This window comes from Sinohyriopsis cumingii, chromosome 13 (genome assembly GCF_028554795.1).
Source record: "Sinohyriopsis cumingii isolate HCF-2022 chromosome 13, ASM2855479v2, whole genome shotgun sequence".
NCBI classification, from domain to species: Eukaryota; Metazoa; Mollusca; class Bivalvia; order Unionida; family Unionidae; genus Sinohyriopsis; species Sinohyriopsis cumingii.
Window position 1 is genome coordinate 79,898,476 of NC_142973.1, and position 12,995 is coordinate 79,911,470.

Consider the following 12,995-nt stretch of genomic DNA (forward strand, 5'->3'; position numbering starts at 1 on the left):
ATATTTACTACCATAAATAGTTGCATAAAGTCCAGTCCAACTGGTAACTGCATACATGGCAGTTATGGGTGTCTGCAGTTTGTTGGGAGTAATCAGTAGAACAAACAAAAAATAGACCCTGATCTGCTGGTGCATTATGCAACAGCAGATCAGAGTCTTTGTTGTTTGCAGTTAGACTCTGCATTATACAATGGCAGATCAGGGTCTATATTGTTTGAAGTTGGACTCAGTATTACAGTAGATCCGGGTCTGTATTGTTTTGCAGTTTGACTCTGCATTATACAATGGCAGATCAGGGTCAGTGTTGTTTGCAGTTGGACCCAACTTGTTAGTATATAGCTGTATTTATGACCTTTAATTTGTAAATAGTCTGATTAACACTAGCTGATTTATACAGTGAAATATACATTGTGTATCCAAAATTTTCACAAGCACATAAATGTCAGTGATTGAAAGTTTACTCACCATACTGAAATGGGTATACTACATTTTCAGTGGTAGAATAAATTTTCCAACCATTTGACCAGTCCAGTGAGTGCTTTTTCAGACTTCACTTATGTGTTTACTGCATTGCATTTTTTGTTTTTATTTTTTTTTAAAAAACATGTCTGTGCTATAAAAAAAATGCAGTAGCCTTCAAACCTTCAGAGTAAAACGTCTGACTCATTCATTTAACCATCGGAGTAAAATGTCTGACTCATTCATTTAACCATCAGAGAAACCAGATTAGACACTATACAAGTTCTTATTGAAACAATGGCTTTTTTGGTAGTGCACAGTTAATAGTCCAGTATTATTTCTTTAAAGTGTGGAATTATATCAGCTGAACAAAAGAAAGCCTTTGCTGGTCAGATATAGATATTTACACCTTCTGCATTCTCCTCAGCCTAAATGTAGATCACTTGCTTAGAGTTTAAACCCCCAAACACCCATATATTTCCTATATATTTTGTATTCGCATTGCTAATTATGAGAAAGTTTATGCTGAGTTCAAACTCTAAAACAAACTTGTGTTTTGTGTTCCTATCACTAATCATAAAAAAGTTTGTGTTCCTATCACTAATCATGAGAAAAGTTTGTGTTCCTATCACTAATCATGAGAAAGGTTTGAGTTCCTATCACTAATCATGAGAAAAGTTTGTGTTCCTATCACTAATCATGAGAAAAGTTTGTGTTCCTATCACTAATCATGAGAAAAGTTTGTGTTCCTATCACTAATCATGAGAAAAGTTTGTGTTCCTATCACTAATCATGAGAAAGGTTTGAGTACCTATCACTAATCATGAGACAAGTTTGTGATAGATTTCAAACCCCATAACATACTTGTTTTGTACTTCCATTACTAATGAAGGGAAATATTTATACAGGATGATTCATCATTTTCCTTGCAGGTGGTTGCTTCTGGCAACATTTTGATTGGTGATGAGTTGGAGATGATATCCAGATACAAAACATTTGCTATTGCACTGTCACGAGACATGATTCCCATGGCACGTATAGTGGTTTACTATCTGGAGAGTACACTGGAGGAACTCGTTGTTGACTCTCTGAACTTCTTCGTCAATGGAACTCGATCAAATGTCGTATGTAATCATCTTTGTCTTCATCTTTGTAGAATCCCTAGTGTAACTGTGTTTAAAAATGACTTGGTTAAAAGTGATTTTCATATATTTGTTTTATTACTCATCCACTTAATTGTACATGTGTAATGTATTCCAACAGCACAATCATCCAGTTAATTGTACAGTGGAGCCATGTTAATCCGGACTCCGTTTATCCGGAAACCTCGCTATCCAGACATAATTCAACAGGAATGGAATTCCTAAACGTTAATTTGCTTCGTTAATCAAGAAATCTGCGTTCCGTATCCGGAAATCAAAATCGGGGACCAAAGTGTAAAATTACATTAAAACTTGTCTCGATAATCCGGGAATAATCTGTCCAAAAATAAGAAAATTCGAAAAGTCATATGTGAAAATACAATCAGAAGAATAATACATAAAACACAGTAGTGAAGCCCTTGAGAATCTATGGCCACTATCAATAACTAAGTAGCGTGACCATATTGTAACCAGCGATTGTATAAACAATGTCTGTTTTAGCTAGTCGCTGACGGGGGTGTTAATAATTAAATAAACACACTGGGATCAGATAGATCCGCCAAAGAATCCAGGCAAACAAAGGTTACAGACTTCTTCAGGAAATTGAGATAATAAATGTATGTACAGTACATACATGTACATGAACATAGTGTGATGTGTTCGATGTGTTAATTGTCTAAACTTCTATTTACTGTATATGTACGTACAAGCACATGTTATAATAATGTGAAATAAACACAAATTAATAGTTGTATTCATTAATTTATTTCAACCATTATTGAATATACAGTACATTACATTTAAAGCTAGCATATACATGTACTTATATACGGTGTGATGATATCGTAAAATAAAAAATGTGCATGATTAAATTATCCGGAAAACTTATTAATCCAGACATATTCGCTGGGAACGAATGTGTCCAGATTAACGAGGCTCCACTGTACATGTGTAATGTGTTCCATCAGCACGATCATCCAATTAATTGTACATGTGTACTGTATTCCAACAGCACAATCATCCAGTTAATTGTACATGTGTAATGTGTTCCAACAGCACAATCATCAGATTAATTATACGTGTGTAATGTATTCCAACAGCACAATCATCAGATTAATTATACATGTATACTGAGTTCCAACAGCTCGTACTTTTCACTAACAAAGTTATGTTAAGGTCAAGTCCACCCTCTTGATAAATTTACTCTGGTATAAAAACAAGATTATTTAAATATTGATTCTCCGTGCAATCTGTACCATGATTTAACGGTCAGTAATAATCTGTTTATCAAATCATTTTATTATGCTTTAGATACTGTATTAATTTAATATAAAAATCATCATTTCAAAGTGAATATTTATACCAGTGTGTATACATATATGTACGACCAATTAACAACACTTTGTGTGGATGTTTTGGTCATATCCAAATGTGTTGTGTGTTTATTTTTGTCTTCTCTGAAACAGAGTTTGCAACAGGGTTCAAGCATTCCTTGAAAATCCTGAAAATGCTTGAATTTTAAAAGGGAAAAATTAAGGTCTTGAAAGTGGTTGAAAATTAATATGTTAGTTCAAGGGTCATCAACTTTTTTGGAAGAAAGTCAACAGTTACATGCTTAATTTTCTGCAACAGTTATTGCCATGTTGATCATTTGTATTGATTACAAAAGAAAAGGCCAATGTTCTGAACTAAATATTTTACTTAAGTGCTGTCAGGGCTATTCGATTTTATACTTTAGCTACAACAGCTGTTGTGCAGTTTCACTACTGCTAAGTGCTATCATATCAGTTACTGAGACTACTGAGGCTGGTTGCTAGGCTGAATACTAGAGCATCATCAAGGCTGACTACAGAAACTGACAATGAAAACATGGTTACCTTTATATTCATTATTTCTTTAGTTTTTGCTGGATTTCAGTGAAATAAAAATCAGCTATAATATGCTCCTACATCCCATCATACAAGATATCCCAGTCATGTAAACTGTTTTGAATCTCACAAAATAAATCCAATATTTACATATGTACATATAAAAACATGAATGAAATCCACATTCTGATCACAAAGTTGAGAGTGGTATCTCTCAAAACAGTCATTATCCACAAATAAATGACAAAGTATATTCCAAGATATGCCCCAATCTCCATAATGCTGGTTTCATACCATTTCAGGTCTTGCTTTTGGTCCCCCATTTTCTTGGTATAATCGTTTGTTTCTTTCACAAGCTTTTCCACCAGACATGCAGGAAAAAAACTTGAGAAAAAAATCTTTCTCATTGCTTAGTGGTCCGTGCTCGATTGTTGAACCAACATGAGAATCAAAATCATTGATCTTGAACACGGCAAGGTCATCACTCCATTGTACAAGTGGGACTATGTCCTCCTCACCATCTGATTCAAAATCACTTGCATCTGGCGTTGAAATGAAACTAAGAACAGTATTGATCCATTTTCTGAAAATGATCAATTTGATATCGCTTGCACTGAACCCTTCCAAGTTGCTCATATCTGAATCAGAATCCATCTTTGTTTATCTCAACTACATGTGTTTTGTAAAGTGCAGAAAAGCCCTTACATTGTGTCTAAATTTAACCTCTCAGCTTTCAAGCTTGTATCAAAATATTGAATAAACAGTCCTCATTGGTTATGATAATCAAAGATATGTAAACTTCTGTACTTTCAACCAGTTAACATAGTGGTCATGTCCGCATAGATGCAACAGTCGGGTTTCGGGGACTGCTGAACTATACGCACTTAAGCGACACTGGGTTAGTAAACTAGGCTTATTGACACTGCACATATGCGTCAGTGGGGTTCAGGAGCTATTTATATGCTGCAGCAGTCGTAGCTAGAGGGTGAAGCATACATGGTACCCAGGGAAAGCTGTTGACCTTCTATGCATACATGGTACCCAGGGAAAGCTGTTGACCTTCTATGCATACATGGTACCCAGGGAAAGCTGTTGACCTTCTATGCATACATGGTACCCAGGGAAAGCTGTTGACCTTCTATGCATACATGGTACCCAGGGAAAGCTGTTGACCTTCTATGCATACATGGTACCCGGAGAAGGAATTTTTTTCTGACTATATGTGTTAGGGCACCCTGATTACTCAAAGAGCTTATATGAAAATGATGCACAGTCTGAATTGCATCTATGGGTGTCTACTCCATGTTGTAAGTGTCTTTCCTGGGAACCATGTATATTTTACTGGAACAACTCTTAAAGAAGACATGTACATAAGTTGATAAATGAACTGCCATTGTTGATATTTTAAATTTTTTGAATTTGACATGACAATTGATGGAAAAGTTCTAGAACAAATGTAATATCTTTGAAACATAGCCATCTTTGAAATAAAGCAACCCAGTGTCATAAAAATTTATCTGATTTTAATTGAAAATGCCCCAGTTTATGATACGATATCACAAGCTTAGTGATGTCATCTTTTCACATGTCGTATATGTAGATGAAGTTACAAAATGACAGATGAACAGTATATGATTTTATGTAAAATTAGGGAAATACTTGACACAGATAAAAGGGGACTTGGATGCTGTAGACCTAAAAGAATTTGCTAAATTTCACATTGTTATGTAGATGAAACATTTTAGTAATGGTAGGGAGACTGTTAAAGATAATTGAAAAAAGGAAGGCCAAGGACAGTTCTTTCAAAAGAAATAGTCATTCTTTGAAAGTATGTGAAGAAAGACGTTACTCTCAGAGAGGTAGCAGAACATTTTGACATAGAGAAGTGCAGACAAAATTCTGTCCAGATTACTGGATAAAGAGTTTCAGAATGTACATGTCCATTGGGTGTCCGGATTACTTGATAAAGAGTTTCAGAATATACATGTCCATTGGGTGTCCAGATTACTTGATAAAGAGATTTAAAATGTACATGTCCTTTGGTGTCTGGATTACTTCATAAAGAGTTTTAGACTATACATGTCCTTTGGGTGTCTGGATTACTTGATAAAGAGTTTCAGAATGTACACGTCCTTTGGGTGTCTGGATTACTTGATAAAGAGTTTCAGAATGTACCTGTCCATTGGGTGGTTTGGATTACTTGATAAAGAATTTCAGAATGCACATGTCCATTGTGTGTCCAGATTACTTGATAAAGAGTTTCAGAATGTACCTGTCCATTGGGTGTTTGGATTACTTGATAAAGAATTTCAGAATGCACATGTCCATTGTGTGTCCAGATTACTTGATAAAGAGTTTCAGAATGTACATGTCCTTTGGGTGTCTGGATTACTTGATAAAGAGTTTCAGAATGTACATGTCCATTGGGTGTCCGGATTACTTGATGAAGAGTTTCAGAATGCACATGTCCTTTGGGTGTCCAGATTACTTGATAAAGAGTTTCAGACTGTACATGTCCATTGGGTGTCCAGATTACTTGATAAAGAGTTTCAGAATGTACACAGCCTTTGGGTGTCCAGATTACTTGATAAAGAGTTTTAGAATGTACATGTCCATTGGGTGTCCAGATTACTTGATAAAGAGTTTCAGAATGCACATGTCCATTGGGTGTCTGGATTACTTGATAAAGAGTTTCAGAATGCACATGTCAATTGGGTGTCCAGATTACTTGATAAAGAGTTTCAGAATGTACCTGTCCATTGGGTGGTTTGGATTACTTGATAAAGAATTTCAGAATGTACATGTCCATTGGGTGTCCAGATTACTTGATAAAGAGTTTCAGAATGTACATGTCCTTTGGGTGTCCAGATTACTTGATAAAGAGTTTCAGAATGCACATGTCCATTGGGTGTCTGGATTACTTGATAAAGAGTTTCAGAATGTACATGTCCATTGGGTGTCCAGATTACTTGATAAAGAGTTTCAGAATGTATATGTCCATTGCGTGTCCGGATTATTTGATAAAGAGTTTCAGAATGCACATGTCCACTGGGTGTCCAGATTACTTGATAAAGAGTTTCAGAATGTACATGTCCTTTGTGTGTCTGGATTACTTAATAAAGAGTTTCAGAATGTACCTGTCCATTGGGTGTTTGGATTACTTGATAAAGAATTTCAGAATGCACATGTCCATTGTGTGTCCGGATTACTTGATAAAGAGTTTCAGAATGTACCTGTCCATTGGGTGTTTGGATTACTTGATAAAGAGTTTCAGAATGTACATGTCCATTTGGTGTCCGGATTCCTTGATAAAGAGTTTCAGAATGCACATGTCTGTTGGGTGTCCGGATTACTTGATAAAGAGTTTCAGAATGTACATGTCCATTGCGTGTCTGGATTACTTGATAAAGAGTTTCAGAATGCTCATGTCCATTGGGTGTCCAGATTACCTGATAAAGAGTTTCAGAATGCACATGTCCATTGGGTGTCCAAATTACTTGATAAAGAGTTTCAGAATGCACATGCCCATTGGGTGTCTGGATTACTTGATAAGAGTTTCAGAATGTACATGTCCTTTGGGTGTCCAAATTACTTGATAAAGAGTTTCAGAATGCACATGCCCATTGGGTGTCTGGATTACTTGATAAAGAGTTTCAGAATGTACATGTCCTTTGGGTGTCCAGATTACCTGATAAAGAGTTTCAGAATGTACCTGTCCATTGGGTGTTTGGATTACTTGATAAAGAGTTTCAGAATGCACATGTCCTTTGGGTGTCTGGATTACTTGATAAAGAGTTTCAGAATGCACATGTCTATTGGGTGTCTGGATTACTTGATAAAGAGTTTCAGAATGCACATGTCTATTGGGTGTCCGGATTACTTGATAAAGAGTTTTAAAAGGTACATGTCCTTTGGTGTCTGGATTACTTCATAAAGAGTTTTAGACTGTACATGTCCTTTGGGTGTCTGGATTACTTGATAAAGAGTTTCAGAATGTACACGTCCTTTGGGTGTCTGGATTACTTGATAAAGAGTTTCAGAATGTACCTGTCCATTGGGTGGTTTGGATTACTTGATAAAGAATTTCAGAATGCACATGTCCATTGTGTGTCCAGATTACTTGATAAAGAGTTTCAGAATGTACCTGTCCATTGGGTGTTTGGATTACTTGATAAAGAATTTCAGAATGCACATGTCCATTGTGTGTCCAGATTACTTGATAAAGAGTTTCAGAATGTACATGTCCTTTGGGTGTCTGGATTACTTGATAAAGAGTTTCAGAATGTACATGTCCATTGGGCGTCCGGATTACTTGATAAAGAGTTTCAGAATGTACATGTCCATTGCGTGTCTGGATTACTTGATAAAGAGTTTCAGAATGCACATGTCCATTGGGTGTCCAGATTACCTGATAAAGAGTTTCAGAATGCACATGTCCATTGGGTATCCGGATTACTTGATAAAGAGTTTCAGAATGTATATGTCCATTGGGTGTCCAGATTACTTGATAAAGAGTTTCAGAATGTACATGTCCTTTGGGTGTCCGGATTACTTGATAAGAGTTTCAGAATGTACATGTCCTTTGGGTGTCCAAATTACTTGATAAAGAGTTTCAGAATGCACATGCCCATTGGGTGTCTGGATTACTTGATAAAGAGTTTCAGAATGTACATGTCCTTTGGGTGTCCAGATTACCTGATAAAGAGTTTCAGAATGTACATGTCCTTTGGGTGTCCAAATTACTTGATAAAGAGTTTCAGAATGTACCTGTCCATTGGGTGTTTGGATTACTTGATAAAGAGTTTCAGAATGCACATGTCCTTTGGGTGTCTGGATTACTTGATAAAGAGTTTCAGAATGCACATGTCTATTGGGTGTCTGGATTACTTGATAAAGAGTTTCAGAATGCACATGTCTATTGGGTGTCCGGATTACTTGATAAAGAGTTTTAAAAGGTACATGTCCTTTGGTGTCTGGATTACTTCATAAAGAGTTTTAGACTGTACATGTCCTTTGGGTGTCTGGATTACTTGATAAAGAGTTTCAGAATGTACACGTCCTTTGGGTGTCTGGATTACTTGATAAAGAGTTTCAGAATGTACCTGTCCATTGGGTGGTTTGGATTACTTGATAAAGAATTTCAGAATGTACATGTCCATTGTGTGTCCAGATTACTTGATAAAGAGTTTCAGAATGTACCTGTCCATTGGGAATTTGGATTACTTGATAAAGAATTTCAGAATGCACATGTCCATTGTGTGTCCAGATTACTTGATAAAGAGTTTCAGAATGTACATGTCCTTTGGGTGTCTGGATTACTTGATAAAGAGTTTCAGAATGTACATGTCCATTGGGCGTCCAGATTACTTGATAAAGAGTTTCAGAATGCACATGTCCTTTGGGTGTCCAGATTACTTGATAAAGAATTTCAGAATGTACATGTCCACTGGGTGTCCAGATTACTTGATAAAGAGTTTCAGAATGTACACAGCCTTTGGGTGTCCGGATTACTTGATAAAGAGTTTTAGAATGTACATGTCCATTGGGTGTCCAGATTACTTGATAAAGAGTTTCAGAATGCACATGTCCATTGGGTGTCTGGATTACTTGATAAAGAGTTTCAGAATGCACATGTCAATTGGGTGTCCAGATTACTTGATAAAGAGTTTCAGAATGTACCTGTCCATTGGGTGGTTTGGATTACTTGATAAAGAATTTCAGAATGTACATGTCCATTGGGTGTCCAGATTACTTGATAAAGAGTTTCAGAATGCACATGTCCTTTGGGTGTCCGGATTACTTGATAAAGAGTTTCAGAATGCACATGTCCATTGGGTGTCTGGATTACTTGATAAAGAGTTTCAGAATGTACATGTCCATTGGGTGTCCAGATTACTTGATAAAGTGTTTCAGAATGTATATGTCCATTGCGTGTCCGGATTATTTGATAAAGAGTTTCAGAATGCACATGTCCATAGGGTGTCCAGATTACTTGATAAAGAGTTTCAGAATGTACATGTCCTTTGTGTGTCTGGGTTACTTAATAAAGAGTTTCAGAATGTACCTGTCCATTGGGTGTTTGGATTACTTGATAAAGAATTTCAGAATGCACATGTCCATTGTGTGTCCGGATTACTTGATAAAGAGTTTCAGAATGTACCTGTCCATTGGGTGTTTGGATTACTTGATAAAGAGTTTCAGAATGTACATGTCCATTTGGTGTCCGGATTACTTGATAAAGAGTTTCAGAATGCACGTCTGTTGGGTGTCCGGATTACTTGATAAAGAGTTTCAGAATGTACATGTCCATTGCGTGTCTGGATTACTTGATAAAGAGTTTCAGAATGCACATGTCCATTGGGTGTCCAGATTACCTGATAAAGAGTTTCAGAATGCACATGTCCATTGGGTATCCGGATTACTTGATAAAGAGTTTCAGAATGTATATGTCCATTGGGTGTCCAGATTACTTGATAAAGAGTTTCAGAATGTACATGTCCATTGGGTGTCCAGATTACTTGATAAAGAGTTTCAGAATGTACATGTCCTTTGGGTGTCCAGATTACTTGATAAAGAGTTTCAGAATGCACATGTCCATTGGGTGTCTGGATTACTTGATAAAGAGTTTCAGAATGTACATGTCCATTGGGTGTCCAGATTACTTGATAAAGAGTTTCAGAATGTATATGTCCATTGCGTGTCCGGATTATTTGATAAAGAGTTTCAGAATGCACATGTCCATAGGGTGTCCAGATTACTTGATAAAGAGTTTCAGAATGTACATGTCCTTTGTGTGTCTGGATTACTTAATAAAGAGTTTCAGAATGTACCTGTCCATTGGGTGTTTGGATTACTTGATAAAGAATTTCAGAATGCACATGTCCATTGTGTGTCCGGATTACTTGATAAAGAGTTTCAGAATGTACCTGTCCATTGGGTGTTTGGATTACTTGATAAAGAGTTTCAGAATGTACATGTCCATTTGGTGTCCGGATTACTTGATAAAGAGTTTCAGAATGCACATGTCTGTTGGGTGTCCGGATTACTTGATAAAGAGTTTCAGAATGTACATGTCCATTGCGTGTCTGGATTACTTGATAAAGAGTTTCAGAATGCACATGTCCATTGGGTGTCCAGATTACCTGATAAAGAGTTTCAGAATGCACATGTCCATTGGGTATCCGGATTACTTGATAAAGAGTTTCAGAATGTATATGTCCATTGGGTGTCCAGATTACTTGATAAAGAGTTTCAGAATGTACATGTCCTTTGGGTGTCCGGATTACTTGATAAGAGTTTCAGAATGTACATGTCCTTTGGGTGTCCAAATTACTTGATAAAGAGTTTCAGAATGTACCTGTCCATTGGGTGTTTGGATTACTTGATAAAGAGTTTCAGAATGCACATGTCCTTTGGGTGTCTGGATTACTTGATAAAGAGTTTCAGAATGCACATGTCTATTGGGTGTCTGGATTACTTGATAAAGAGTTTCAGAATGCACATGTCTATTGGGTGTCCGGATTACTTGATAAAGAGTTTTAAAAGGTACATGTCCTTTGGTGTCTGGATTACTTCATAAAGAGTTTTAGACTGTACATGTCCTTTGGGTGTCTGGATTACTTGATAAAGAGTTTCAGAATGTACACATCCTTTGGGTGTCTGGATTACTTGATAAAGAGTTTCAGAATGTACCTGTCCATTGGGTGGTTTGGATTACTTGATAAAGAATTTCAGAATGCACATGTCCATTGTGTGTCCAGATTACTTGATAAAGAGTTTCAGAATGTACCTGTCCATTGGGAATTTGGATTACTTGATAAAGAATTTCAGAATGCACATGTCCATTGTGTGTCCAGATTACTTGATAAAGAGTTTCAGAATGTACATGTCCTTTGGGTGTCTGGATTACTTGATAAAGAGTTTCAGAATGTACATGTCCATTGGGCGTCCGGATTACTTGATAAAGAGTTTCAGAATGCACATGTCCTTTGGGTGTCCAGATTACTTGATAAAGAATTTCAGAATGTACATGTCCACTGGGTGTCCAGATTACTTGATAAAGAGTTTCAGAATGTACACAGCCTTTGGGTGTCCGGATTACTTGATAAAGAGTTTTAGAATGTACATGTCCATTGGGTGTCCAGATTACTTGATAAAGAGTTTCAGAATGCACATGTCCATTGGGTGTCTGGATTACTTGATAAAGAGTTTCAGAATGCACATGTCAATTGGGTGTCCAGATTACTTGATAAAGAGTTTCAGAATGTACCTGTCCATTGGGTGGTTTGGATTACTTGATAAAGAATTTCAGAATGTACATGTCCATTGGGTGTCCAGATTACTTGATAAAGAGTTTCAGAATGCACATGTCCTTTGGGTGTCCGGATTACTTGATAAAGAGTTTCAGAATGCACATGTCCATTGGGTGTCTGGATTACTTGATAAAGAGTTTCAGAATGTACATGTCCATTGGGTGTCCAGATTACTTGATAAAGTGTTTCAGAATGTATATGTCCATTGCGTGTCCGGATTATTTGATAAAGAGTTTCAGAATGCACATGTCCATAGGGTGTCCAGATTACTTGATAAAGAGTTTCAGAATGTACATGTCCTTTGTGTGTCTGGGTTACTTAATAAAGAGTTTCAGAATGTACCTGTCCATTGGGTGTTTGGATTACTTGATAAAGAATTTCAGAATGCACATGTCCATTGTGTGTCCGGATTACTTGATAAAGAGTTTCAGAATGTACCTGTCCATTGGGTGTTTGGATTACTTGATAAAGAGTTTCAGAATGTACATGTCCATTTGGTGTCCGGATTACTTGATAAAGAGTTTCAGAATGCACATGTCTGTTGGGTGTCCGGATTACTTGATAAAGAGTTTCAGAATGTACATGTCCATTGCGTGTCTGGATTACTTGATAAAGAGTTTCAGAATGCACATGTCCATTGGGTGTCCAGATTACCTGATAAAGAGTTTCAGAATGCACATGTCCATTGGGTATCCGGATTACTTGATAAAGAGTTTCAGAATGTATATGTCCATTGGGTGTCCAGATTACTTGATAAAGAGTTTCAGAATGTACATGTCCTTTGGGTGTCCGGATTACTTGATAAGAGTTTCAGAATGTACATGTCCTTTGGGTGTCCAAATTACTTGATAAAGAGTTTCAGAATGTACATGTCCATTGGGTGTTTGGATTACTTGATAAAGAGTTTCAGAATGCACATGCCCATTGGGTGTCTGGATTACTTGATAAAGAGTTTCAGAATGTACATGTCCATTGGGTGTCCAGATTACCTGATAAAGAGTTTCGGAATGTACATGTCCTTTGGGTGTCCGGATTACTTGATAAAGAGTTTCAGAATGTACATGTCCTTTGGGTGTCCAAATTACTTGATAAAGAGTTTCAGAATGTACCTGTCCATTGGGTGTTTGGATTACTTGATAAAGAGTTTCAGAATGCACATGTCCTTTGGGTGTCTGGATTACTTGATAAAGAGTTTCAGAATGCACATGTCTATT

General features: G+C 36.7%; 1 protein-coding gene across 2 annotated transcripts in view; it reads left to right on the forward strand.

Moving 5' to 3' along the window:
- The window catches only part of LOC149785884 (CD109 antigen-like), a 117,746-nt gene that overhangs the window by 46,484 nt on the left and 58,267 nt on the right, over window positions 1-12,995 (forward strand). For both annotated transcript variants that reach the window (XM_089979874.1, XM_089979875.1), the window contains exon 14: window positions 1,392-1,583. In XM_089979874.1, coding sequence (XP_089836000.1) covers window positions 1,392-1,583 — 192 coding nt within the window. The remainder of the gene's footprint in view (window positions 1-1,391; window positions 1,584-12,995) is intronic.